Source organism: Eublepharis macularius, chromosome 13 (genome assembly GCF_028583425.1).
Source record: "Eublepharis macularius isolate TG4126 chromosome 13, MPM_Emac_v1.0, whole genome shotgun sequence".
Lineage (NCBI taxonomy): Eukaryota > Metazoa > Chordata > Lepidosauria > Squamata > Eublepharidae > Eublepharis > Eublepharis macularius.
In genome coordinates, this window is record NC_072802.1 from 12,083,867 (window position 1) to 12,110,863 (window position 26,997).

General features: G+C 47.7%; 1 protein-coding gene across 1 annotated transcript in view; it reads left to right on the forward strand.

The window, feature by feature from the left end:
* DCX (doublecortin) overlaps window positions 1–26,997 on the forward strand; it is a 179,428-nt gene that overhangs the window by 120,434 nt on the left and 31,997 nt on the right. Inside the window, exon 3 of the mRNA XM_054995807.1 lies at window positions 14,915–15,017. Within this exon, the coding sequence (XP_054851782.1) occupies window positions 14,915–15,017 (103 nt within the window). The remainder of the gene's footprint in view (window positions 1–14,914; window positions 15,018–26,997) is intronic.

The following is a 26,997-nucleotide window of genomic DNA, read 5'->3' on the forward strand; positions in this document are numbered from 1 at the left end:
TGCACCCCGGAGACCCACCCACCGTGCTCTCATTGTTGCATGGGAGGCCGTGCATCCTGGTGCGCGCATGGCGGAGGCTCTGTGGCACAGCTGCAGCCGTGCTCCAAGCAGAAGTGTGTGCGCAGGCACTGAGGATGGGCAGGGAAAGGCTGCAGGTGAATTGGGGCTGCAAGAGACGCGACCTGCCCACATTTGGGGGGCACAGTGTGTGCTGCGTATTTGGAAAGAAGGCCTTTCCGCAGTGCACAGAGGTTGCCCGTCGCTCTGTTGGTCCAAAGGAAAATCTGGAAACAGAAGCCACATTGTTTTTGTTATTGCCAAATTCAAATGTAAAAAATCACAAACAAATATAGATCAAGATGAGTAGCCCTGTTAGTCTGTCCGTAGCAGTTGAAAAGAGCAAGAGACCAATAGCACCTATAAACTAACATTTGTGGTAGGGTAGGAGCTTTCATGTCATAGCTCACTTCTTCAGATATAAACGAACGGGCTCTCTTGGGGATTCACAGCAAAAGAAGAATCCAGGCAAAGTAAATTTCCAAGAATAGTTTTATGAAAACACACACACACGTTGCCGACATCCTCCCCCTCCAGTTCTAATCTCCTGACATCCCTACTTTCATCCTGCCAGGAAAAAAAAGGCATGCAAGTGGAAGGTGTGTGTGTGTGTTTAATACAGGGTTTCACCTCTGTATTGTGTTTGGACAACCTTCTCTATTTATAGTATTTAAGGTGGGTGGCAAGATGCTGCTCCCCCAGTTTACTCAAAGGAGAGACAGGCAGACCTTTTAAAACCTGGACTTTCCTAAAGCTTTGGTTGCCAACAGCCAGGAGGCAGTAGCAGAGTATACATTAGTGCTGTCCCTGCCAGACCATTCTGTTCCTTGTGCCATTTATGCTTCTGCAAATTCCTGCCACTGTCCAAGAGATCAAAGTGCTTGGACAGAACACTATCAGTTCATACTCAACCTTTCTCATTTGGCCTCACCTTCCTCACAGGGTTGTTGTTGGGAGGATAAAAATGTAAAATGAGGAAGAGAGAACCTTGCATGCCATTCTGAGCTCCTTGGAGGAAGAACAGGGTGGCATGGCGCTAGGAGCTAGGCCTAAGCAATCCAAACGTTTCAGACTGTCCGTCAGCCTCAGGTGCTGTTGCATAGCCCTGCTCCCTTCTGGGCTTGAAGAGAGTTTGGAGGTCCTGGCCAGGCTCTGACCCATCCTTGGAGTCCCTGATCAGGGCTACTGAGAGGAGGAGACTAGAGGGACAAAATTCTGGGGGTGCCGATTGGGGATCCATGGAGCTAAGCAGGTTATGCAATTTGTTGTCCTATGATCTTTGCTGCATGCTTCTCTGAAAAAGCAGTTTGAAATACAGTGCTTTGAAAAGTATGAGTATATAAAATACTGAGATATAGAATGAGATATTCATTTCTCTAGGGAGCTATGGCTGATAGAAAAAAGCATTCTGGAGCTGGGTTCCTCAAACGAAGGAGAGAAAAAGAAAAGGAGCAAACAAAGCAACAGGAGGCCTTGCGGAAATACCTTTGTAAACGGAGAGCAATTGATAAACAAGAATGTGAGTCCCCTGAAGAAACTCCAAGTACAGGTTATGCTGCAACTACAACTGATGATCCTCCAACTAGCCTTGAAACACACATGAGGGAGCTGAGCCTGGATATGATGCTCCCAGTAGGAGTTATGCTGCAACTACAACTGCTCCTCTGACTAGACATGGGCATGAACAGCATTACGAACGAAAAAAACCCACAAACAGGCTGCTCGGCTGCTCGCGAACGGGCCGTTAGTGATGCGCTATTCCAGCCGAACAGGTGGTTGGTGCAAGCCTTGTTCGTTGTGCTTGGCTGCCGTTCAGGAAGCTAGACACTCAGGTGCTGTCAGACTGTGGAATCCCAGTTACCTAGAGTTCGTCTCCCCCCCCCCCTTGCAAGAAGCACAAGGTTTCTTGATTCCAAAAGATTTATTGAAAGACTATGCTCATGATACAGGTGTCCATAATCCAAAGGCTGATGAGGCCCTTGGCTGAACGAAAGCTTTGTTGAGAATGGCACGTAAAACGAAAGTTACAACACTTCAAACACCCATTCCCAGCCTCCCCCCTAGTCCTGTCTGTGACGGCATGAGAAGACAAGGACATCAAGGTCGTTGGCTGGACTGGATAGATAAGACTCTTCACTCCCATGGATATGAGCGGCCTGGACGACACCTGGGCCTAGAGGGAGAAAAACTAGACAACTACTGATTATAACACAAGTTAACATGGCGGTACTCTGGCTAACGAATTGACATCCTGACATTCTGCCCCCCTTAAGACCCCCCTTCACCCACCAGCCCCTACCTTCTCAGGATATTTTTTATGAAACTTAGCAATCAGTTTTGGGGCGTTTAAATGGGAGGCCTCCACCCACTCTCTGAACCCCTCCTCAAAGTCCTTCCACCTGACCAGGTAAAAGATCTTGTTGTGTTTCTGTTTTGAGTCCAAAATCTCCTCTATTTCATAATGTATTTGGCCATCTATAAGAGTTTGGTGGGGCACCGGTTTCTCAGGATGCCAGTCATTTGGAAGAGGTGCCTTCTTGAGGAGACTGATGTGAAAAGTAGGGTGGACTTGAAGAAGGTTCTTTGGCAATTCTAATTCCACAGTCACCTTATTGATAACTTTTTTTATTGGGAAGGGTCCCAGATACTTCAGTCCCAGTTTCTTACTGGCTTGCTCTGTTCTGAAGTTTTTGGTGGAAATGTATACTTTATCTCCAGGGTGCAATTCCCATTGCTCCACACAATGGCGGTCAGCATATTTTTTGTAGTCTGCTTTAGCTTTGGTTAAAGTTTTTTGGATTACAGCCCACTGCTCCGTGAGGGAGGTCCACCATTCTCCTAGATCCCCCGATCTCTTTGACTCTAGGCTAGTTTCAAAGGGGAAGGCTAAACCTTCGTATCCATGAACAATTTTGACTTCACACGCCAGTTGAATCCAGCCCAGGAGCATTGGTGGATCATCCTGCATTAGCGCCCAATCTAAAAGTTTAGGATTCATTCCGTTACGAAACAGTTCCACTTTCACGGCTTCTTCATAATGTGGACACTTGGCTGCTAGCTGTCGGAACTTAGCTGCATACTCTCTCACAGACTGCGATCCTTGCCGAATGGTTCAGAGTTCGGTGCGGGCCCTCTTGCCTTCCAGCGGGTCTTCATACTGGGCTCTCAGCACCGCTATGAAGGCTTGTAAGCTTCCCAATTCCGGGGGCCCCATATCATAGAGAGTTACATAACACTCTGCCGCTATGCCTTCCAGGTGGGCCACCAGATGCATTACTCGGCTTTCTTCATTCGGGAACAGGTGGCCCCACTGATTGAAGAACTGTAAAGCTTGCACTACAAAGAATCCCAGCTAACACTGCTCCCCGTTGAATGTAGCTTCCAGCTTTATCCATCCCATGGGAAGCTCTTCCACCAGCAGCTAGCGCTTTGAGGGGTTGGGCCGGTTGACTGGGCAGCAACTGCGGTACAAAGCCTCAAGCTTGTGGCAGAGTGGGCTGTTGCGGTTGGATTGGTACCCCCGCTCTCGGCGCAGGTCTCTGAGGCACCCCCCGGGGCCCTGGCAGCGGTTTTGGTTGGGGGGAGGCTGTGGCCGGAGAGGGATGTGTGGGCGGACGTGAGGCCCCGCTCCTCCAGGTGGCAGTGGAGCCCTTGGCCGTGGCTGACGAGACACCGGGACGTGGGGCGGAAATATGCGAGGTGCTGGTGCCTCCGGTGCGGCGGGACCCGGCTCTGCTGGGGCAGCTGGTGCTATTGGACCTCCCGCCATCAGCACCACTGGGCCTTCCGGCGGAATCATGGGACCTGCTGGCCCGGCTGGAGCTGCTGGCACTGGACCTCCAGGTGCAGCGGGGGCGGCTTGGCCCAGTGGAGGTGGTAATGGAATTGGCGCCCTTGGGCCACAATGGAAACAAAGATATTGATGCTGAAGACCTGTGTGATGAACTTGGACCAGTAGCCCGAAGACTTCCAGGGTATATGACACCAAAAGAAGTACTTGTCTTCCTACTGAAACAACAAACCCTGAATAGCTTTCCTAATTTTTCTATTGCTTTGAGGATCCTTCTTACAATTCCAGCGTCAGTGGCAAGTGGTGAACTTCTCAAAACTCAAACTTATAAAGACATACCTGCGCTCCACAATGCTGCAAGAGAAACTAGTTGGTTTGGCAACTATCTCAATTGAACACAGTGAAGCATCAGCACTTGATCTGAAGGAATTGGTGAGAACATTTTCAAGAGAAAAGGCATGCAAAGTAAGATTTTAACGTGCCTGAAATGAAAACATGCAAGAGACATAATTATGACTAGACATGGGCACGAATGGAAAAAAATCTGAACACATTGTTCGTTGCCGCCGATGAACACGAACAGATGAACAGTAACGAACATGTCCCATAAATGAACATGTTTGTTGTTCGTTGTTCATGGGGGCCAGAATGGCCCCTGTTGGACTTAGAGAGCCCATATTCACAGGGAGTGTTCAGCAGGCTCCCCTCCAGCCATCACCCAAGTTTGGTCAAGATTGCAATATGGATCTTGGAGTTATACATTCCCCAAACCAACACCCCCAGGAAACTCCCATTCGACACAATGGGAGCCACCAATTGACTTTTGCCCTGTATACAAGTGGTGGACTCTAGGGGGCAGGGGCTCTGGTCGCTCGTCGGTGGCACCTCCTAAGTGCCTGCTCACCAGGCCTCCCTGAGGCAACTTTCCACCAAGGTATAATGGTGGGTGATGTTGGCGGCCACTGGGCCTGGCGGGCTGGGGGAGGTGTTGGCAGGAAGCCTCCCCTTTAGGGGGTAGGGGGGTCTAGCCACTCACCAGCGGCACCCCCCGTGTGCCTGCCCGCCAGGCCTCCCTGAGGCTACTTTCCGCCAAGTATGACGATGGGTGATATTGGCGGCCACTGGGACTGGCGGGCTTGGCCCCAGAGCCAGGCAGCAGCCCTGGAACCAGAGAGGGGGGGTAGAGCCCTAGCCCAGCACTCCCAGAAACCTGACTAGATCAGGCACTGATAATAATAATAATGTGAGCCCTCAGCCGAGGTGTCCACTGAGCTTGGCCCCAGGGCCTGGCAGCAGCCCAGGAACCAGAGGGGATAGATCCCTATCCCACCCACCACACTTAGAAAAAAACCCAGCTCCAATGCACTGTCCCTGTCTCTCTCCCAAAAGGCTAGCAACAGCTCTGGCCCACACCACTGCCTGCTGAAACTGAAAGCCAGAACAGGGAGCACACTGCCCTTTTATAACCAGAGGTCTCATGGGGGAAAGCAGGAGGTCTGTGGTAGGCAGTCAGAACTGCCTAACAGGGTTTCCAGGAATGACATTGGAGTGCCCATGGCTACAGAACACCACCTCTTCACTCTCCCTCCCCCCTGGTCTCTGCTGCCATGTATCCAATTGTAACTAATTTGGAGCTCCACACTTGGAAGGAAGACCTGCCCAAAAAGCTAAGGTGGGCTCAGATTGGGGCTTCCAGGGCGACAGTAGGAGCGCAGACAGAGTTCAGGCAGTCCCTGCCTCCGTTTCCAAGGGAATTGATTGAAGGTGCCTGACTGTCTGGCTTCATGAACAGCGGACGAACGCCACGAACGAGGCCTGTGACGACCACTTGTTTGTTTGCAATGGCACCTCATGAACGGCTTGTTCGCAAACAGACGAACAGGCTGTTCCTGGCTTTTTTGCGTTCATAATGCTGTTCTAATGACATGTCTAATTATGAGGTTTATTCAAAGTTATTTGTGATTTATTTTCTGTTTCCTGATTGAGAAAGAAAAACAAAGATTGTTATTTATTCTCACACTTACTAAAATTTAAATTAAGAAATACAAATTCAATTAAAAATGTAAAAAGTTTCAGGTTTTGTGATTTTCATTTTCCCTACATTTCTTCTGTTTTTTAAAATTGGTTAACAGGGGGGCGCAAGTAGGTATCTCACCTCAGGTGCCAGAAACCCTGGCACCAGCCCTGTATATGCCTAGGTTAATGCTGATTATCACTTTGGGGTCAGGAAGGAATTTTCCTCTAGGCCAGATTGGCCAAGGATCCTGGAGAGTTTTTTGCCTTCTTTTGGGTGTAGAGCAAGGGTAACTGAGGGAGGTGGGGGAGGAGATAGATATAAATTTCTTGCATTGTGCAGGGGTTGGTCTAGATGGCCCTTGGGTGACCCTTCAGCTCTATGTTTCCTCTCCTTGCCTCCTGCCCTGACTTGTGCTTCCTCCATGACTTTCAGTCATGGAATAAATTTTTCTGTTCTGATTAGCTGCCTTGACATGTTCATGACCTGCTGTAGCATATGAAGCAATTTATTCAAGAAAGCTTGTAGATGTGATTACTGGAGAGATGCAAAGACTACACAGACTTTGAACAAAAACATGGAGGCAGTCCGGTGAAGGGCTCCCTGGCCACATAAACAAATAATTTAAGCATGACAACTTCAAACATCAATCATGGTTATGTTGACATTCAGTATCCCTGCTTTTATGTTCCTTTGGAGGAAATTTGGCAAATTTTGTCCATTTGAAATTCATGTGCTCCTCTTTGACCATCTTCCTGGAGGAGCTGATGTGCTACATCCAGGATGATCTAGACAGGTTTCTAGCCCTCAGTGCCTGTTTTCACCCTTTGTTGCTTTACCAATTTTTCACATCCAGACATGTCCAAACTAAATATGACAGATACAAATTATTTAGGTGTCTTCTCATTTTCTGTTGTCTTTGCTCACTCAGTTTTGGAAATTAAGGGTCTTATAAAGTTATGTGCTGGATTCCTAGAGGTATAAGCAGATGCAGAATTGCTCCTTTGGCTGTAACAGTAAAGTTTGGTGGAAATTGCACCGTCTCATCATATGCAGATACTAATCTGGAGGAGAGAGCAGCCCGTGACTCTTTTGCGTTCCTTTAAGCTCCCTTCCTTTAAGCCCCCTCCTTGGCACTTCTGCCAGCATGAAATGCATCATACAGATCTCTCAGGCACTATCCTATTTCTGGTGGGAGCAGATTGGCCAAGCATCTCTCATTGTCAGTCAGAATTTTCCTAGGCCGTGGACATCCACAAATGCCCCACCATACCACCCCCTTACACTGAGCTTGCAGTTGAGCTCCTGCCATCTCCACTTTTAAAAAATGCAGGTGACAGGGCGGGGAAAGGCAGAGAGAGCTACAGCCAATCAGCCAATCAAAGGCAGAGAGAGCTACAGCCAATCAGCCAATCAAAGGCAGAGAGAGCTACAGCCAATCAGAGTAGATGATACTAAGTTAGATGGTCCCATGGTCAAATAGCATAAGGCGTCCACTGAAACCTTATATTATTTATTTATTTCATTCAGTTTCTCCATTTAATCATCATATACAAAATGAAGCAATATAGTTTTTCATAAAGTGAAACACTGTAGCATTTAGCAGTTGGGTTGTTTTACAGCATGGCAATAATATTATTAGCAATCCTGTGCTTATTCCAGCTTCAGCATCTGGTTATCCTCTAGCAAGCTGCCCCTCTATTTTCTGAGCTTTGGCTTAATATATTCATTACTAGGAGCGCAAAGCAACATTTAGGACAATTAGCGATGTGCCGGATATCTGCTTGGATATATTTCCATTGACGCATTTCCTCCTGGGATTCCTCCGTTTCTCTGGACTAATTACTGAGTGTAATTAGAACATCCAACTAGAATAAACGTGACAACCAACATTTTTCAAGCTGAGCTTATTTGGAAGTATTAGGCTCAATTTAGAGTTGGTGCAGGCCATGAGTTTACATATGGAAGCGTTTCATGGTGCTCCCACCATCCTTAACTATAATGAAATACCATTCAAGTGCAGTACTAACCATGCAAGGAGGGCACCCATGAAGGCTAGCAGTGCTTCCAGAATTCTCCCTGTCCGTCTAGATGCAGTCGATCCCAATTACCTGGTCTTCTTTTCAAAGCAGATCTGTTGCAGGAGGAGCCCTCCATTGATACAAAGGTTTATTTCTGAGTTTTCAGCTAAGCATGTGCCGTTTACTACAGTGTTCAACTCTTACAAGTCATTCTTGTCTTTTTCTCTCTTCCACACCTGTAAATATGCAGTGCAGGGATGGGGGAGCAAGCATGATGTGATCACCCTTATGTTTGCATCAATCATCTCGGTTGTGTGATGTTTTACTAATCTCTATATTTAATAGTACTGTATCTCTCCCCCTGTGTGGATCAAAAAATCCACACAATGAGATCATCTAAAAAAGGTTCTGCAAAGCTGAATGAAATCTCAAGTTTGCAGAAAAATGCAAAGTGATTTTTTAAAATATGAGGAATTCCCAAAACACATATCTGTGAATGTGCAATCGTTTAAAAAGAAAACATGGAGTTCATTCACATATTGTGAGAACACTTTATGAGAGCTCTATCACTTTTGGGTTGCCAAGTCAACACAAAGCAATGATGAGAACGCCACCATTGTGACAGATTGTTTCGGCAACCCAAAGTGACGTAGCACTAGAAGTGGGAGGGTGGGGTGCAGACATGAGAATGGAGCTAGCAGTATGTGCAAGGAAGCAGGTGATGGAATAGAGAGAACGGGCAACAAAAAGAGCCAGCGGGGGAAGAAGCAAGGACAGAAAGGGGCAGAAATCTTGGTCGGTGAGTGAGTGGGGAAAAGAAAAGTGCAAACGGGTAGGGATGGGGGAACAGAGCCAGAACAAGAGATGGGGAAGAAGGGCACAGAGGGAGAACGGGATTTCCCCTCCTCTGAGAGATTCTGCAGGTCTCTTTTTTGTGATCCACAACTGTGGATCAAAGAACTGAGGTGACATCAACAGCAAATTGGCACATTCTCTACTTACAGAATTAATTTTAGAAATTCTTACTTCCTAAACATCCCTAGCATGAGATGTAAAAGATGTGTGAAAAGTTCAAATTGCAATGGAAACAATTTGGCAATGATATCTGTTGGGCTATGTGTGTTCAGTCTGCTATAATAGTGTCACATGTTGAAACCCATCAGGGTCATACAAAGCTTTGCATTTGGTTTATCACAGCTTGAAATTAATTTATTAACAGTCCAATTCAGATCCATCTGGTGGTAACGGAGATGAACTACTTCTGGCTCACTAGACATTCAGCTTATGTACAGTGTGCCCAGTAGGCATAGCAACTTCATTAAAAAAGCACATTGTGAATGTTGCAACTTAGATTCTATAAACCTGCACAATGAGAAGTGTTGTACTAAAACCATTGGGAGGCTGGAGCTAGGAACCTTTTGAAAACTACAGGAAAGACAATTTCTGTGGTGTGTTTGCTATAATTATTTTTATGATCAGATCTGCACTTTTGCTTTTCTGGAGCTTGAAAGAGTTTGCATTTGGCACAAAGCATCTCTCTTTTTTAACCAAGTAAAGTTCAGTTTGATCTACAAAGTTACTCTGTGTCCCAAACACCACATACTATTGTTCCCGTGAGAAGTGTATGTGTTATGTGCTGTCAAGTCACCTCCAACCTATGGCAACCCCTATGAAGGAAAGACCTCCAAAACATCCCATCATTAACAGACTTGCTCAAATCTCGCAAACTGGAGGACGTCATTTCTTTTATTGAGTCCAGCCATCTCATTTTGCATCTTCCTCTTTTCCTACTGCCTTCCACTTTTTCTACCATTATTGACATTTCCAGAGAATCTTGTCTTCTCATGATGTGACCGAAGTACAATAGCCTTAGTCTTGTAATTTGAATTCTAGGGAAAATTCAGGCTTGATTTGATTTAATACCCACTTATTTGTCTTTTAGCCATCCATGGTATCCGCAAAATTCTCCTCCAGCACCACATTTCAAATGAATCAATTTTCTTCCTGTCAGCTTTCTTCACCATCCAACTTTCACATCCATACATAGTAATGAGGAGTCCCATCGTTTGGATTATCTTGATCTTGGTTCCCAGAGACGTCATTATCTTTAAGGATCTTATCTAGCTCCCACACAGCTGCTCTTTCAAGTCTCAATATTCTTCTGATTTCTTCATTGCAGTCTCCGTTTTGATTGATGATTGAGCCAAGGAACAGAAAATCTTGAACAACTTCAATTTCTTCACTGTCAACTTTAAAATTTCTCAGTAGTCATTACTTTGGTCTTCTTGATGTTCATCTGTAATCCTGCTTTGGCGTGTTCTCCCTTAAACTTCATCAGTAGTCATTTCAAATCTTTACTATTTTCTGCCAGTAACCTGGTGTCATCTGTATATTTCAAATTGTTAATGTTCCTTCCACCAATTTTCACTCTACCTTCACAGAGACAGGCCTTGTCTCTGTGAGATGAACCAGCCAAAAACAGGTTACAGAATTTAAAAAGTTGGGGCTCTGACTGTTTAGAGCAAGTTAACAATCACATGCATATGTAATGAGTAATTTTTTGGAAAACATGCTAAAAAAAGGTTACAATCAATTTCATTTCCCTCTATCCTGACTCACCTTAATTCAAGCCCCTGAGACAGGTTGACAGGGTGATGCCAAAGACTGTGAAATTATGGTTATTTCCAGTAGCTTCATCATGAAACTTTGTTATCTTGTTACTGTGTAATCACAACGGATAATTCACAATAAGGTACAATTAAGTTGTCAGGACTCCAGCTGATGAGGAGTGCAGGGGAGTTTATTTCTTGCTTACTATTTGTGTTGCCACCATTGTTCTCGGCTTTGCACAAAGACCACAAGGGAGTCTGTCTTTCCCATTCCATTGTACAACTGTCGTCAGTAGATGCTAGCTGTGCATGATCCTGTCTTGCTTGTCCATTAAGTGATCTTGTTGTGAAGTGACATGGGTAGCTGTCCTTGTGAAGTATTGTGTTATTGAGCAGGGGCAGGTCTTCACAGGTGACCTGCAGAGGCAACAAGTGTGTTTGGTGTACACAACATTAAAAAAGCAAATCAGTGCATGGAAAATGTTTTGTGTCAGGGAAGAATTCCATTTCTGGCTGCAGGTCTTAAATGTTGACTAGGGGTGTGCACAGCCGAAAGATTTGGGTTTCCCACTTCGGGTTTACCCAAAACGGGAAAAAAATTCAGGGAACCCCAAACCCCAAAGAGGCAAGCCGCTTTGGGAGTCGGGTATTTAAATCGCTTCAGTATGCTCCGTAAAAATTTGGAGCATACCGAAGTGAGGGGGAAGCTTTGTCCCAGCCCCCCACACCACCCCACTTATTCCCCCACCCCCACCCCACTTATCTGGAAGACCAGCAGCAGCCAGCTGGGTGGCAGGGAAGGCCGGATCCACTGCCACAGTCACACCACCGCCTCTGGAGCTGCAGTGGCAAGCTGGCTGGTGAGGAAGGCTGGAGCTGTTGCTGCTGCCACCACCTCTAGGGTTGCAGCAGCCAGTTGGCCAGCGGGAAAGGCTAGAGTCGCCACCACTGCACCACTGCCTCAAGGGTTGTAGTGGCCAGCTGGCTGGTGTGGAAGGCTGGAGCTGCCTCCCCTGGCCCTTTCTTCCCCTGAAATGGCCACCACGGTGGCCATTTCAGGAGCAGGAAGGGCCTCCTCCACCTCCGCTACCATGGTGGCCATTTGAGGGGCGGGACAGCCCAGAACCGGCTCCTCTACCATGGCACCACCACCTACGAGGCCCGTAGCAGTCAGCTGGCCGGTGGGGAATGCCGGTGCTGCCTCTTCCACCTCCATTTGAGGGGCAGGAAAGGCCTCCTCAGCAGCCATTTGAGGGGTGGGATGGCCGGAGCCGGGTTCTCTGCCACTGCGTCGCCGCCTCCGGGGCCCAGAGTGTCCCGCAGCGGCCAGGTGGGTGGCAGGGAAGGCTGGAGCCACTGCCTCTGCCACTGCGGAGGCCAGTGGGGAGGTAGGAGGGCCCAGAGCCACCTCCTCCACCACCCCAGCAGCCCTGCCAGCCCAGGTAAGTGGGGGTGGGGGGTGGGGGTGGGGAGGTTGAGCAAAGTTTAAAGGGCCCTGCCGCTTGCAAGTGGCAGGGAATGGGCCCTTTAACCTTCAGCTGACAGGTGGTGGGGATCCCCACCATCTGCCAACTGAAGCCAGCCCCAGGTCCGAAGCTTCCCGAAGCAACCTGAATGCTTTGGGAAGCTTTGATTTGGGATTTCCGAATCAAGGCCAGCATGCTGGCTCCTATTTGTAAATCCCAAATCTTTACAGATCAGATCCAATTCAGATATTTTTCCTGAATTGGAAACCTGAAGCACACACCCCTAATGTCAATTCAAGCCAGTAATGTAACAGGACTTCCATTTTGAGGCTGTTTGGTACTCCTAGGAAGGGAGCACAACTTTTTGAAAATATGATCTTACAGTTTTCTGCCCTGTTCTTCAATGAAGGTCTGGTTCTGTCTAATTCTACTAGTAACTTGACAATGTGCTGCTATGATACTGGAATGAATTTTCCCATATGGGGAGGACAGATGGGGCTGCCAGGCCTCCTGCTATCGTGGGAGACCTCCTGCTGGCAACTCTAATTGCCCACTGCCACTCTGAGCAGTGCTGGGAGAAAAATATCTTAAGAAGTGATGTTGTCTATGCTACTGCATCACTTCTGAGAAAACTCAGAAGTGACGTAAGGTAGTCCTAGAAATATGGTTTTACCATAGAGTTTTCAACAATCCCTAGAGCTACCCTACATCATGTCCATGTTTTCCCAGAACTGACATAACAGCATAGGTAACATTGCATAATGCTGCATGTCCCTTCCCTCAGCTGTCAGGCACAGTTGTCAGTTGTCAGGCACAGCCTGCTAATTCTCTGAATCCCAATACTAGGAGGCTACATCAAAGGAAGTCCTTAACCTCTATGCCCTGTTTGTTGGCCCTCCAGAGCTACTGTGAGAAACAGGATATTGGACCAGGTAGACCATAGTCCATCTTATGTTGGCGTACTGGGCCTCCTGCTAGGGTGGGAGACCTCCTGCTGGTATGCCTTATTGTTCCCCATTGCTCAGAATGGCAGAAGGAGAAAAATAAAAAACAGTGACATCACCAATATCACTATGTCACTTCCAGGTACAAACTGGAGGTGACAAAGGATGCTCTAGGAACCACCAGAAAATCTATGGTTTTACAATAGAATTTCAGGCAATTCCTAGAAGTAGCAAGGAAGAAAAAGGGGGGTGGGGTGGGGAAACCCCACAAACTCAACCCAAACAAGCAGGGGAACAAAAGGAGTTAAGTGTGTGTGTGTGTGTGTGTGTGTGTGTGTGTGTGTGTGTGTGTGTGTGTGTATTTGAGTGTGTGTGTAAAAAGTATTTATTATAGATGTGCACCAATGTGAATAAAAAGTTTAAAACATAAGGCCTGAATGGCAGGCTACATATATATACTAAAACTTGCTAAAACATCTCAAGATACAGATGATGGTACAGTGCAATGACCAACACAAATAGACCAAGGTACAATACAAAACTGACCAGATGCATTTCGGCCCTTAGGCCTTCCTCAGTGGTCAATTGTAAACAATTTATGATCAAACACACCCACACATATGGAAACCAGTCATGCAATGCTCCCAGTGTTTTATCTAGACCTGTAACAAAAGAAGAAGGGGGGAGGAAAATTTTTTAATATAATATAGTCCATTATTCAGTGCTAGAATTATTCTAGGTAAAAAACTGGATGAAAATTTACCTCTAGTATTGTGTGATAAACTGCAAATATTGCAGTAGACCCAGGACTGCATTCACACACTGCTCTTCATTTATTGTTGCACTCTAAAGAAAAAATGTATCAAATTATAAAATTATTCCCCAAAATGCTCTTAATTGCCCCCTAGGTTCTCCAATCCCAACCACAAACCCACCTGAGGCTTGGTTTCCAATGTATAGGAGTGTGTTACATCAATCTGCAGTAAAGATACAATGGCACTTTAACCTAAAAAAGTTCAGCTATATGAAAAGGTATAAGGATGATGCAATCTCTCCCATGTGATAAGAAGATGTGCTCTCAAAAGAGGTGGAGGGGAGGAGAGAGAGAAGGAAGGGAACACCGGAGTGGCTGAGACACACCACACATTCAGTTAGGGCCATTGTCCAAATCCAGTCAAATCCATCTCAGACACAGCAAGTCCAGTCCACGTCTTCATTAAGTCCCCAAGGCATCAACGTCTGGAGATGGTGAATCCAAAACACTTCTCTTTTCTGCAGGAGTTTGTGAGAGCCTGAAGATGTATTCCATATAACTTCCACAACCCAAAATTGCAGCTGCTTCTCTGTTCCTAGAAGTACCCTTTGTCAGTTCTGGGTCACCAACATCACACCCCCTATGTCTCCTTCCCCAGCCCTCCTACAAGTTGCCTGGCCTGGCAACCCTAATCTTATGGGTTCTTCTTATGTTTTCTCTAAAACTTTCACAAGCCCAGTGATGACAACAAGCATACAAGTGGATCTGGAGGCCTCTCTGCATTCTGTGCCCCCCTCAGCAGAGATCAGGCCTTGTCTCCCTTCATGCTTACCAGAGGGTGGTGGTGATGTGGAGGATCCCACCTTGCTCGGGGTGCAGAAAGACCTCAAATTCCTGTGCATCTATTTGGTGAATCCAGGGGGGATGAGACTGGTCCCCATGTCGTGCCATCACCAATACTAAGTGCACAGGGTTAAGAGTGAGTGAGGGGTCTAGAGGCCAGGAGCATTCCTGGGGTGGTGGGACTTTTTATCACAGCCTGTAGAGACCGGTGAGGTCTCTTGAACCATTACGTTTTGCAAAGTAGCAGGTTTCCTGTTTTAAAAACGACAGCTTACACTTGAGGTGTGCAGCGTCCCACAATAGGTCTATAAAAAACAGGGTGATTAGCAGTAAACTGGAGGAGTTTGAATCAAAACCTGAGCTGTAACTGGGTGCTGCCAATTAAAATTAAACAAATTGCTTTGTTCTCCCGGCAGGTGACCTGTCTCCATGATTTCTTCGGGGATGATGATGTGTTTATTGCCTGTGGTCCAGAAAAATTCCGCTATGCACAGGATGACTTTTCTCTGGATGAAAACGGTAATATCAATCATGCTATGATGTGATCTGTGTTTTTGCAAAATCTCACTGCTCTTTTCTCTGCTTCAAATAGGATTTCCCTGGGACCATTTATCTGAGATAATCCAATTGTGTGCGCACATGCCAGTACTAGCAGCAAAGGCAGCCTGCTGGTGCTCTGCGGGTCTTATAAAAGACACAGGTGTCCACCTGGGAGGCTTTTCGGCATTTCAGAATCCTTGGGCCTTGGGCAAATTCCAAAATGGGGCATAAGACATTACACCAACCTCCTGCCCCAAGCTATTCCCCATCTTGCTTGCGGTATCTGCCAAAAGTCTGCCTTTATTTGACTTAGGTGGTTTTGAGCCTTACACCAAATATGGCATGACGTTTTTCAGAGAGTCTCCAAAGTTACTCTGAAGATTTAACAGGATCTGAAGGCCTTCCAGAAACTAAGATGCAACTCGAGCCTGATTTATATTTTACCAGGGTCTAGTTCCCACAGCTCCAGGAAAGCTGCATATATCATAAAAGAACAGCTTTGAAGAAATCCAATCAGTGTTCAACGTGTCAGGAAGGCCAGCTTGAGATGATAACAACAACAACATTTGATTTATATACTGCCCTTCAGGACAACTTAATGCCCACTCAGAGTGGTTTACAAAGTATGTTATTATTATCCCCACAACAAAACACCCTGTGAGGTGGGTGGGGCTGAGAGAGCTCCAGAGAGCCGTGACTAGCCCAAGGTCACCGAGCTGGCTTCAGGTGGAGGAGTGGGGAATCAAACCTGGCTCTCCAGATTACAGTCCCGCGCTCTTAACCACTACACCAAACTGGCTCTCACTCCCCTTTTCTTGGGACCCTTTCCTTTGCTGGCGCTATGTGCATCCAAACTCTGCTGGTGGATACTCATCTCTGTGTGGTCGTATTCACTCTTAACCCCTTCCATCCAGGCCTTTAAAAATTTGAAATAATCTTGCCTCTTTGGTTAGTGTGAGGGAGGCTGTAGCTTTCCCCCATTCTATTACTTGACAGTTCCATCATTTCACTCTACCCTGAGTTCTAGTCCTCCTCAACTCCTGTTTGACTAGGGGAATTTCTAAAACTTAATTCTGGAATTGAAACTTGCACAATTAGAGTCTCTCTACACAAGACATCTTACATGGGAATCCTTAAGTGAAAGATCTTAAACTCGTTGTCCCATTGTGGATACACATACACTGCTAGGGAGACAGAGTACACTTGAATATAAGTCCACACAGAGAGTAAGTCACTTGAGCGTCCCCGTGTAAGATGTCTTGTGTAGGGAGTCTTAGATGTAGCTTTCATTCTGTTCATTTGTATCAGACTCACAGCGATGCTGCACATTTGTTTACTGATAAAACACTTGAAGAAATTAGGATTCAGTTTTACATACAAAGCAATTTTGGTGCCATCAAGCATATAATTGCATCACATTTCTTTTTATGTACTGTTTTATTGGTGGCCTCATGCATTGCTGCACACTGGTAAAAAAACAAACAATGCTCCAAAAGCATTTTAATGCCATCATATGCTTGATCATACCAAGATTTCTTTTTGCAGTACTTTACCAGTGCATCAGTGATGGGGGGAAGGGGGGGCTGAGTGACTCAAAGGAACTGAAAGCTCATCACAAATGGGGACTCTGCACAAACCATGGGAGAATTCCTAGTCCATTGGAACAAAGCCAGGTTATTCCCAATACTACAGTACAGGGAAAATGTTGGATGAATAGGATTTGGAAGCATCTCTACAACTCTGCATTAGAAATAGTTATATTTTGTTTGGTAGCAGAGTTACTTAGAAGCATTTTCCCCAACGTGCAGTAATTAATCCTCAGGCAATCAAATTACAGAAAGATAGAATTTATAGTTTATTGAGATAGATTTCATTCATGGCAATATTTTGGAATAGAAAGAAAGAGCCCTAATCTGAAGAGTCACTCTCCCTATAAATACTACAGCAGCGAGGCTGCAAATGGGTCTGTGGAAGAGGCCTTTATGGCAGGAGCTCTGAGAAATACATCCTTTCCCTTTGGAAGGCCATGAGGCAAGAAGAAGAAATGTCCCAAGAGACACAGAGACAGAGGAGGATTCAGGAGGCATTCCTGCCTTATACAAAGAGAAGCAGCTTACTGTCAAGAGAGTTACATATGCACACAGAGAGTAGGGTTGCTAGGTCCCCTCACCCTCCGGGAGGGAGGCAGGATACCTGGCACTCACCTGAGTCACCTATTCCATCAGTCTGGAGCTCACGTCCAGTTTGGGAGGAGTCCACAACCCCTCACCAATTCTCCTTCCAAGTGCAGCATATTACTTTTCACATGAATGAACAGCAGTTGTTCACTCAAAAAGGATAAAGAAAAGGGATGGGACTAAAATGCGTTCCTGTCCCAGCTGACCTCAACCCTATGGAAAGTAAGCCTATTCCTATCTGCTGAGACCCACCCCCTAGGATTGCCAGCCTCCACATGGTGGCTGGAGATCTCCCGGAATTACAACTGGTCTCCAGGCCACAGAGATCAGTTCACCTGGAGAAAATGGCTACTTTGGGGGGTGGACTCTATGGAATTATGCCATGCCAAGGTCCTTTCCCTCCCCAAACCCCACTTTCTCCAGGTTTCTCCAGGTTTCACCCCCCAGATCTCCAGAAATTTCCCAACTTCAAGCTGGCAACCCTAGCCCCACCTCATTTGTTACATCCCATCACGGATTTTGTTTCTCGCTCTCACTAGAGTGGGTGACTGAGTGTTGGCATTTGAATTTTATACATCTACTAGAGGAGGACACATTTGGACATATGAGAGATGATAAAATGGCATTTCCCCTCTTGCTCTGCTTCACTGTCTCTCTCTTTCTCCTGTTCTGTTTCCCCTTGGGTTGTCAACATCCAGGTGAGGACTGGAGATCTCCTGGACTGATTTCCAGACAACAGAGATCAGTTCTCCTGGAGGAAATGGCTGCTCTGGAGGGAAGACTCTATGGCATTATGCCCCAATCATATGGATGCCAGCCCCAGTGAGGGCAGGGGACCCCCCCGCCCCCGCCCTTTCACTCCCTGCCTCTGCTCACCTGGCCAGTGGGGGCGGGAAAGAGAGGAGAGGTAGGCCAGGAGCCTGGAGTATGCTGCAAAATGGCTGCTGCACTTCGGAGGCTCCAATCATGTCACTTCCAGTGTAAAACCTAAAGCTACAGGGTCTCTATGAGGTCAAATCAGCCCCCAAAATAGCAAAAACACTATGTTTGGGGCCAATTTGTCCCCAAACAGACACCATTACTTCCAGTTTTACACCAGAAGTGATATCACCCAGGGGCCTCCGCATGTGTGCAACGGAGATCATGGCCCACAATCTGCCCACTGTCCCCCCATTTCCAACTTTCAAGGTAAGGGGGGCTGGCAACTCTACCTAATGAGGTCCCTCCCCAAACACCACCCTCCTCAGGGCCACCTCCAAATCTCTAGGAATTTCCCACCACAGAATTGACAACCATCGCTTCCCCAGCCCCTTGGTTCCAGGTCCACTCTCTACCCCTCCACTGACTCCAGCTTTGCTTTCTTTCCTCTTCACTTGCTCTCTCATCTTCTCCCACTCCTGGTAGTGGAGAGTAGACATGGGCACGAATGGAAAAAAAACCCAAACACCCTGTTCGTTGTTCGTTGCCATCCATGAACAACGAACAACGAACATGGACGAACATGAACTGTTCCTGGACATGTTCGTTGTTCATTGTTCGTGGGGGCCAGAACCCCACCCTCTACCCCCAAACACCCCCCCACTTAGCCTCCCTCCCCTCAAACCCACTTACCTGGCCCTTTAAAGATTCCTTTAAACTATCAGCTGGTCGGCCTGCTGGCTGATAGTTTAAAGGGCCCTGTCCTGGCAAAAACGGCAGTGTCTGCAGGCCACTAGTTTGAGAGGTTACAAAAGTTACCTTCCCAATGTCCAATACCCACCAAATTTGCAGGGGACATAGTCCTCACTGTCCTCTGAAGACCCTCCAAGTTTCAGAGAGATTGCACCCTGGGAAAGGCATGATCCACGGATCTCCCCATTGGCTGTCATTTTCTCTTCACAGTGGCAAAAACAAGACTCTCTGCTGGAAGTATTTTGAAAGGTTAAAGCCAGAAGGAAAGTCAGAAGAAGTTCAGACAGAGTTCAGTCCCTCCCTGCCTCCGGTTGCCAAGGGGATTGATTGCAGGTGCCAGACTGTCTGGCTTGATGAATGGCTGCCGAAGGCAACGAACGAGGCTTGCAATGAACACTTGTTTGTTTAGGATGGGGCCTCATATCATGAACAGCTTGTTTGAGAACAGCAGATTAGGCTGTTCATGGTTTTTTTCTGTTCGTAATGTTGTTCGTGCCCATGTCTAGTGGAGAGCCCTGCCACAATGTTGGGCACCATTTTGGGTTGTTATGGCAACCCTGAATGCCTCTTGAATTCCTCCTCCTCTTTTGGCAATCCTTTTACATTTGCAGTCCTCAGCCTCATATTTTTAGAAATGATTTTTTTTTTACAGATCAGATTTTTAGATGTATTGTCGAAGGCTTTCACGGCCGGAGAACGATGGCTGTTGTGGGTTTTCCGGGCTGTATTGCCGTGGTCTTGGCATTGTAGTTCCTGACGTTTCGCCAGCAGCTGTGGCTGGCATCTTCAGAGGTGTAGCACCAAAAGACAGAGATCTCTCAGTGTCACAGTGTGGAAAAGATGTAGGTCATTTGTATCTACTCAGGAGGGGTGGGGTTGAGCTGAGTCATCCTGTAAGAGTTTCCCAGGGGGTGGAATGCTAATGGCGGGAGGCTTCACTGTATCCTGAGGAGGTTCTTTTGCATATGGATTGGTACTTGATGTGCTAATCTTCTCTGCAGGGCAATTGTCGGGGATAGAATGTTTTGTTAGCCTGGTGTTTTTCAGAACTGGAAACCATGCTCTGTTCATTCTTAAGTTTTCTTCTTTCCTGTTGAAGTTTTGCTTATGCTTGTGAATTTCAATGGCTTCCCTGTGCAGTCTGACAAAGTAGTTGCAAGTGTTGTCCAGTATTTTGGTGTCCTGGAATAAGATACTGTGCCCTGTTTGAGTTAGGCTATGTTCAGCCACTGCTGATTTTTCAGGTTGTCCAAGTCTGCAGTGTCTTTCATGTTCTTTTATTCTTGTCTGGATGCTACGCTTTGTGGTCCCGATGTAAACTTGTCCACAGCTGCAGGGTATACGGTATACTCCTGCAGAGGTGAGGGGGTCTCTACTGTCTTTTGCTGATCGTAGCATCTGTTGTATTTTTCGGGTGGGTCTGAATACTGCTTGAAGGTTATGCTTTTCCATAAGCTTTCCCATCTGATCAGTAATTCCTTTGATATATGGCAAAAACACTTTTCCTGTAGGAGACTGTTTTTCCTTGGTTGTTTGATTCATCCTGGGTTTGATTGCTCTTCGGATTTCATTTCTGGAGTAGCCATTTGCCTGAAGTGCGTGGTTTAGATGATTAATTTCCTCATTGAGAGAGTGCGGCTCACATATCCGTCTTGCACGATCCACTAATGTTTTCATTATGCCTCTTTTCTGTCGGGGGTGGTGATTGGAGTTTTTGTGTAAGTACCGATCAGTGTGAGTTGGTTTCCTGTAGACCCTGTGACCTAACTGAAAGTTTGCTTTGCGGATGACCAAGGTATCCAGGAATGGGAGTTTTCCCTCGATTTCTTTCTCCATTGTGAATTGTATGTTCAGGTGGATGTTGTTGAGATGATTCAAAAACCCCATCAATTCTTCCTCCCCATGGCTCCAAATGATAAATGTATCATCCACAAACCGGAACCATACACTAGGTTTGTGTATGAACCTGAACCTGAAAAATCAGCAGTGGCTGAACATAGCCTAACTCAAACAGGGCACAGTATCTTATTCCAGGACACCAAAATACTGGACAACACTTCCAACTACTTTGTCAGACTGCACAGGGAAGCCATTGAAATTCACAAGCATAAGCAAAACTTCAACAGGAAAGAAGAAACCTTAAGAATGAACTGAGCATGGTTTCCAGTTCTGAAAAACACCAGGCTAACAAAACATTCTATCCCCGACAATAGCCCTGCAGAGAAGATTAGCACATCAAGTACCAATCCATATGCAAAAGAACCTCCTCAGGATACAGTGAAGCCTCCCGCCATTAGCATTCCACCCCTGGGAAACTCTTACAGGATGACTCAGCTCAACCCCACCCCTCCTGAGTAGATACAAATGACCTACATCTTTTCCACACTGTGACACTGAGAGATCTCTGTCTTTTGGTGCTACACCTCTGAAGATGCCAGCCACAGCTGCTGGCGAAACGTCAGGAACTACAATGCCAAGACCACGGCAATACAGCCCGGAAAACCAACAACAGCCAGATTTTTAGAGTTTACAGAGTCCTAAATTATATTCATAGGTGGCACTATTGTCTCAAGTTTTTTATCCATACAGGAGCCAAACTTCGGATTTCAGATGGAAGAATTTGCTAACTAGTCCACAGAGTTCTGAAGCACACTTTGGAACCTGGTACTCGTGGGGTTGCCCCCATTCCCCTCAGCATTGGAGAGGTACATCGATGCTTCTGTCCTGCCCCAGAATTTCTGGATCAGGACTCATGCCTTTGCCTCCCTCTGTCCCAGCATTCATTAGACAGCAAAGCAGTGAAAGTGCCAAGAGGGCAGTTTTCAGTGTCCTGAAAGCGTGCATCTTTTTCCAAGATGGCTTTTGTCGTGAGCAGTTCTGCCTACCCAGCTGGAAGATGTTCTTCATGTTGCTGGCTATCAGTTTCTGCCTGATGGGCCATCAACAAGTGGCATGAAGCAAAATATACTCTCCCCTTATGCCTGTCGCAGACCCACTTTGCTGCTTCCTGCTTCTCTGCCTCTGAGCTCTTTCAAGAAAAGGTTATCCTAGCTCCTTTGAATCAATTGATCTTGGCAGTGTCTCAGGGCTTTGAAAACGAGTCCTGCTACAGACGCGTTAAAAATCCCTGTTTGGGGGCTTGGAACCCCTTCCCCCCACGCCACTTTTTGATATGTACCTTTTTTCCCAATGGCAACATCTCAGATGCCATTTTATTTCTTTTCCCTCCCCTAATTATAGGGAAATGTGGTTGGATTTATTACCAGCCTCTGTCCTGCCTATTGGAGTGTAAAATTACTTTGCTCTCAGCTCAGCCCTTGTTAGTGAACTGTGACTTGACTATGTAATAATTTTGTACTTCTGTGTATAAATATTCTCCTTCCTTTAGGTTTAATTTATATGGTTGATTTTCATATGTACCATGAGATAGCATCGGAAATGGTCTTACTGCTCATTTGTATTACAGAGAAACAAATCTTCCCTATTTCATTTCCACACTTTTCATTTGGGTTTGTAGGTTTAGTTCTATTATGTGCATGTGTTGCATGTAATACACAGTTTATACAGCACCTACACACAAGTAACTCTGAAAAAGAAGCACACTTTACGAGAAAATTCAATGTGAGAAAACAGAAATGAAGATATGCAAGTCCAGCTTGCACAATGGCAAGGTCCAGAAGATTAATTCAATAAGAAAAGCTAGCAGTGTTGATTGCCTGAGAATCTCTCTACACGAGACACCTCGGCACATGTTCATCAGGTGTAAAGAGACACAATGTTAGCCAGGACCAGCAGAGATTGCTCCTGGGAGGTTTGTTAATTTCATCTTCACCTCCCCAAAGACTCTGTCAGTTTCACCTCTCCAGTCTGAAACTGTGTGGGATGGCAACCAGAGGAATGCAAATGGGCTGGAGCTGCCTTCCAGAGCTGGGATTGGATCTGGAGAGGTTATAATGGGCTGAAGTTTCTCTTCTGGCATTTCACATCCCGTTCAAACAGCTGCAGTATATAGCCTTTGCCTCATCACCGGCTCTGACTTTTTAAACTACCCTTCCCAGATAACATTGCATCTTTGAACATGTGTTCTTCACTATTACCTCCCACAGCTTATGATCTCAACAGTGTGAGGCCCCTCCACCCTAGAAGACGTGGCCGCCAACCTAACAAAACCCACCTAAACCCACCTAAACCTCTGCAGCACACAATTATTATCAGAGTATTTCATATCACATTGTTACATATGCTCATATTATCAGAGTATGTGGATTTGATTCTACCGGCAAAAGACACCCCGATGACAAAGCGGCAGTCATGGATGCCTTCCCCACCTTGGGAGGAGGCCATTCTAAGTCTCAGGGATAGGATGTGGTAGCCACAGACATCACCCACCTGCTGGCCATGGAAGCACTGACGGAAGCCCTTCCCCCTGTGCAGAGGAGACCGCAGGTCCCATTAGGGACCATAGAAGGATGCGGCCACAGACATCACCCACCTGCCGGCCGTGGCGGCAAGGACGGAACCCATTCCCCCTAGGTCGGGGGGTGAGGGATACACCAAATACCATGACAGGGGACCTTCCCATGGTCCTGCACAGCTATATGTGCACAAAATAAAGAGATAGTAATAAAATCCAAAAAGAGAGAACAATGTGAGCCCTCGGCCAAGGTGCCCACTTAGCTTGGCCCCGGAGCCTAGCAGTGGCCCTGAGACTGGGGGCGGGGGAGAGCCCTACCCCACAACACAGACGCCTGACCTGAGCAGGCAGGACAGGTGCACAAAATAGATGGTAATAAAATAAAAAAGAAAGAACCATGTGAGCCCTCGGCCGAGGTGTCCACTTAGCTTGGCCCCGGAGCCTAGCAGTGGCCCTGAGACTGGGGGCGGGGGAGAGCCCTACCCCACAACACAGACGCCTGACCTGAGCAGGCAGGACAGGTGCACAAAATAGATGGTAATAAAATAAAAAAGAAAGAACCATGTGAGCCCTTGGCCGAGGTGTCCACTTAGCTTGGCCCCGGAGCCTAGCAGTGGCCCTGAGACTGGGGGCGGGGGAGAGCCCTACCCCACAACACAGACGCCTGACCTGAGCAGGCAGGACAGGTGCACAAAATAGATGGTAATAAAATAAAAAAGAAAGAACCATGTGAGCCCTCGGCCGAGGTGTCCACTTAGCTTGGCCCCGGAGCCTAGCAGTGGCCCTGAGACTGGGGGCGGGGGAGAGCCCTACCCCACAACACAGACGCCTGACCTGAGCAGGCAGGACAGGTGCACAAAATAGATGGTAATAAAATAAAAAAGAAAGAACCATGTGAGCCCTCGGCCGAGGTGTCCACTTAGCTTGGCCCCGGAGCCTAGCAGTGGCCCTGAGACTGGGGGCGGGGGAGAGCCCTACCCCACAACACAGACGCCTGACCTGAGCAGGCAGGACAGGTGCACAAAATAGATGGTAATAAAATAAAAAAGAAAGAACCATGTGAGCCCTCGGCCAAGGTGCCCACTTAGCTTGGCCCCAGAACCTAGCAGTGGCCCTGAGATGGGGGGGGGGGGCGTTAGATCCCTACCCCGCCACACACAGACACCTGACCTGAGCAGGCAGGACAGGTGCAAAAAAAGAGAAAGAGTAATAAAATAAAAAAGAAAGAACCATGTGAGCCCTCGGCCAAGGTGCCCACTTAGCTTGGCCCCAGAACCTAGCAATGGCCCTGAGATGGGGGGGGGGCGTTAGATCCCTACCCCGCCACACACAGACACCTGACCTGAGCAGGCAGGACAGGTGCAAAAAAAGAGAAAGAGTAATAAAATAAAAAAGAAAGAACCATGTGAGCCCTCGGCCAAGGTGCCCACTTAGCTTGGCCCCAGAGCCAGACGGTGGCCCTGAGACTTTGAGCCCGCAGCAGAAGAGCTTGGCCCTAGAACTTAAGACCCCGATAGACTTGGGTGGCTCAGAGCCCAGATAAGTCCAGGTCCAGGGAGGGATAGCCAAGCAGGTGGAGGTTGACCTTAATAAAGGACAACCTATCCATCAGGTCCAAGTCCAGACGTGTGTAGCGGGGATGGAGGAGGTCTCGCAGGTGGGATAACACTCGCTCGCTCTGGACACTGGTGGGAGGGCAGGAGAGGATGTTAGTGGCCATGATGGAGAGGTCAAGCCAGATGGCAGATTTTCATGCTCAGGGGGTTGGAGGGGGGGCTTGGTGGGCTCGGCAAGGTACTCTTGCACCATGGCCCCCGCTGAGTCCTCCGCTGTGACAGATGCACCCACCCTGCTGCTGCCAACCGCCCAGCCCACCAATGAGGACCAGATTTCGAGTGGGCCTGTTTTTGGAGGGCTTTCATGGCCTTGCTCATTTACCTCCTCCTCCTCCCCCTCACCCCTGCCTTGTTCCCTCTGTCTGCTTTTTCAGCCTGGAACCTGCACACCTCTCTGCAGAGCTCCTTCTTCCCGTGCTGCAGCTCATCGACCCGCATGGCAATGCTGCCCTTGATATGGGAGTCACAGAGGCAGGCCAGTCTGTACAGCAGCTTCTGGCAGAGAGGATACAAGCAGGCGACCTGGCCAAGTTCCTGACCCTGGGGAGAAGAGCTTCCTCATGCTCCAGCTCATTGACCAGCACCTGGTCCAGCCCGCTGATCAGGCAGGCCTGGTAGGAGCAGAGGAGCTCGGTGGCGTCCTTAAATGGTTTCAGGACACACACCATCTGGGAGAGGGTTATCCAGTCCGTAGAGCTGAGGCAGAGCTCCTCTTCCTTCGGCACAATGGCCACAGATGACAATATGTTCTGCACCGAGTATTTTTGCTCCACCAGACAACGTATCATGTCATAGGTGGAGTTGCAGCGGGCGGGCATGTCCTAGTTCAGGTAGTGCTTGGGGGGGATTCCCCCTGCCTCTGAAGCAGCTTGCACAAAGGGTTCATGCTGTGGGAGAAGTGGGCAGCCAGACACCGGCAGCTGCCCAACAATTTGTGCATGTCCAATGATCCCTTGTCCCAGACGTCCCTGGGCTTGCTATCTAGCCCAAGAGCATCCCTTGTGACTGGGTGCAGCTTATGCGCCAAGCAGACGAGAGTCCTTCCAGGGCAATCATCTCCGCCAATATGCGAATGCCCGCCACCTGAGCCTTCGGCCTCACTCTTTTCAAGGGCACTGTCCCTAACCCTGAGGGAAGAACCTCCTCAAGGGTGGCCTGCCTGGGCATTCCGCTCCCACCCACAGCATCCTCGAAGCATTCCCCTCCCACTTCTCCCTGATCAGAACTTGAAGGCTTCTTTTCCCCCCACCAGATGTTTCGCGGGGCAAGGTCTGAGGCAACAGGCTTGGGTGGTACCTCTGCTTGCACAGGGCTGTGGATGACAGGTGCTTAGGGTCACAGCCCCTATGCACCAGACCATCACAGGAACAGCACCGTGCCACACAGGGGTAGTTGGGAAGTGTCTGGAAGTGCTCCCAGAGTGAGAGATTGAAACGGGGACCGGGAGCTAGGTCAAGAGGAGGAGAACCAAGGATTACTGGCCACGGGTGTGGAGTTGGACCAGGAAGACGGAGTGAAGGGTGGACTGCGGGCAGGGACAGCCCCAAGAATTTGGGATCTGGAGGGGGCTGGATGTTTCACCAAACCTCCACCATTCCTCCTGAGATCCCTCCTCCTCTTCCTCCTCAAAACGTTTTAGGAGATCCTCTTCCCCCAGTGGTAAGACCTCTTTTGTCTTCTCCGCACACCCACAGGTGGATCTTCTTGAGTAGGAGTCTCTGGTGTCATTGAGACTTCCCCCCCGTATTGCTGGGTGATGAGCAACCAGGACAACCTTTGCAGTTCCCCCCACAACCACGCTTGCCCCCCACTCTAAGCCTCATAGTACTGCAAAACAAGAATAATTGGGGAACAAAAGAAAAGTAAGTGTGAGCCCTCCTCAAGATGTGCCCACTTAGTTTTGGCCCCAGAACCTAGCAGTGGCCCTGAGACGGGGGGAGGGGGTAGAGCCCTACCCCACCACACACAGACACCTGACTTGACCAGGCAGGACAGGTGCACAAAAAAAGAGATAGTAATAAAATCAAAAAGAGAGAACCATGTGAGCCTTTGGCTGAGGTGCCCACTTAGCTTGGCCCTGG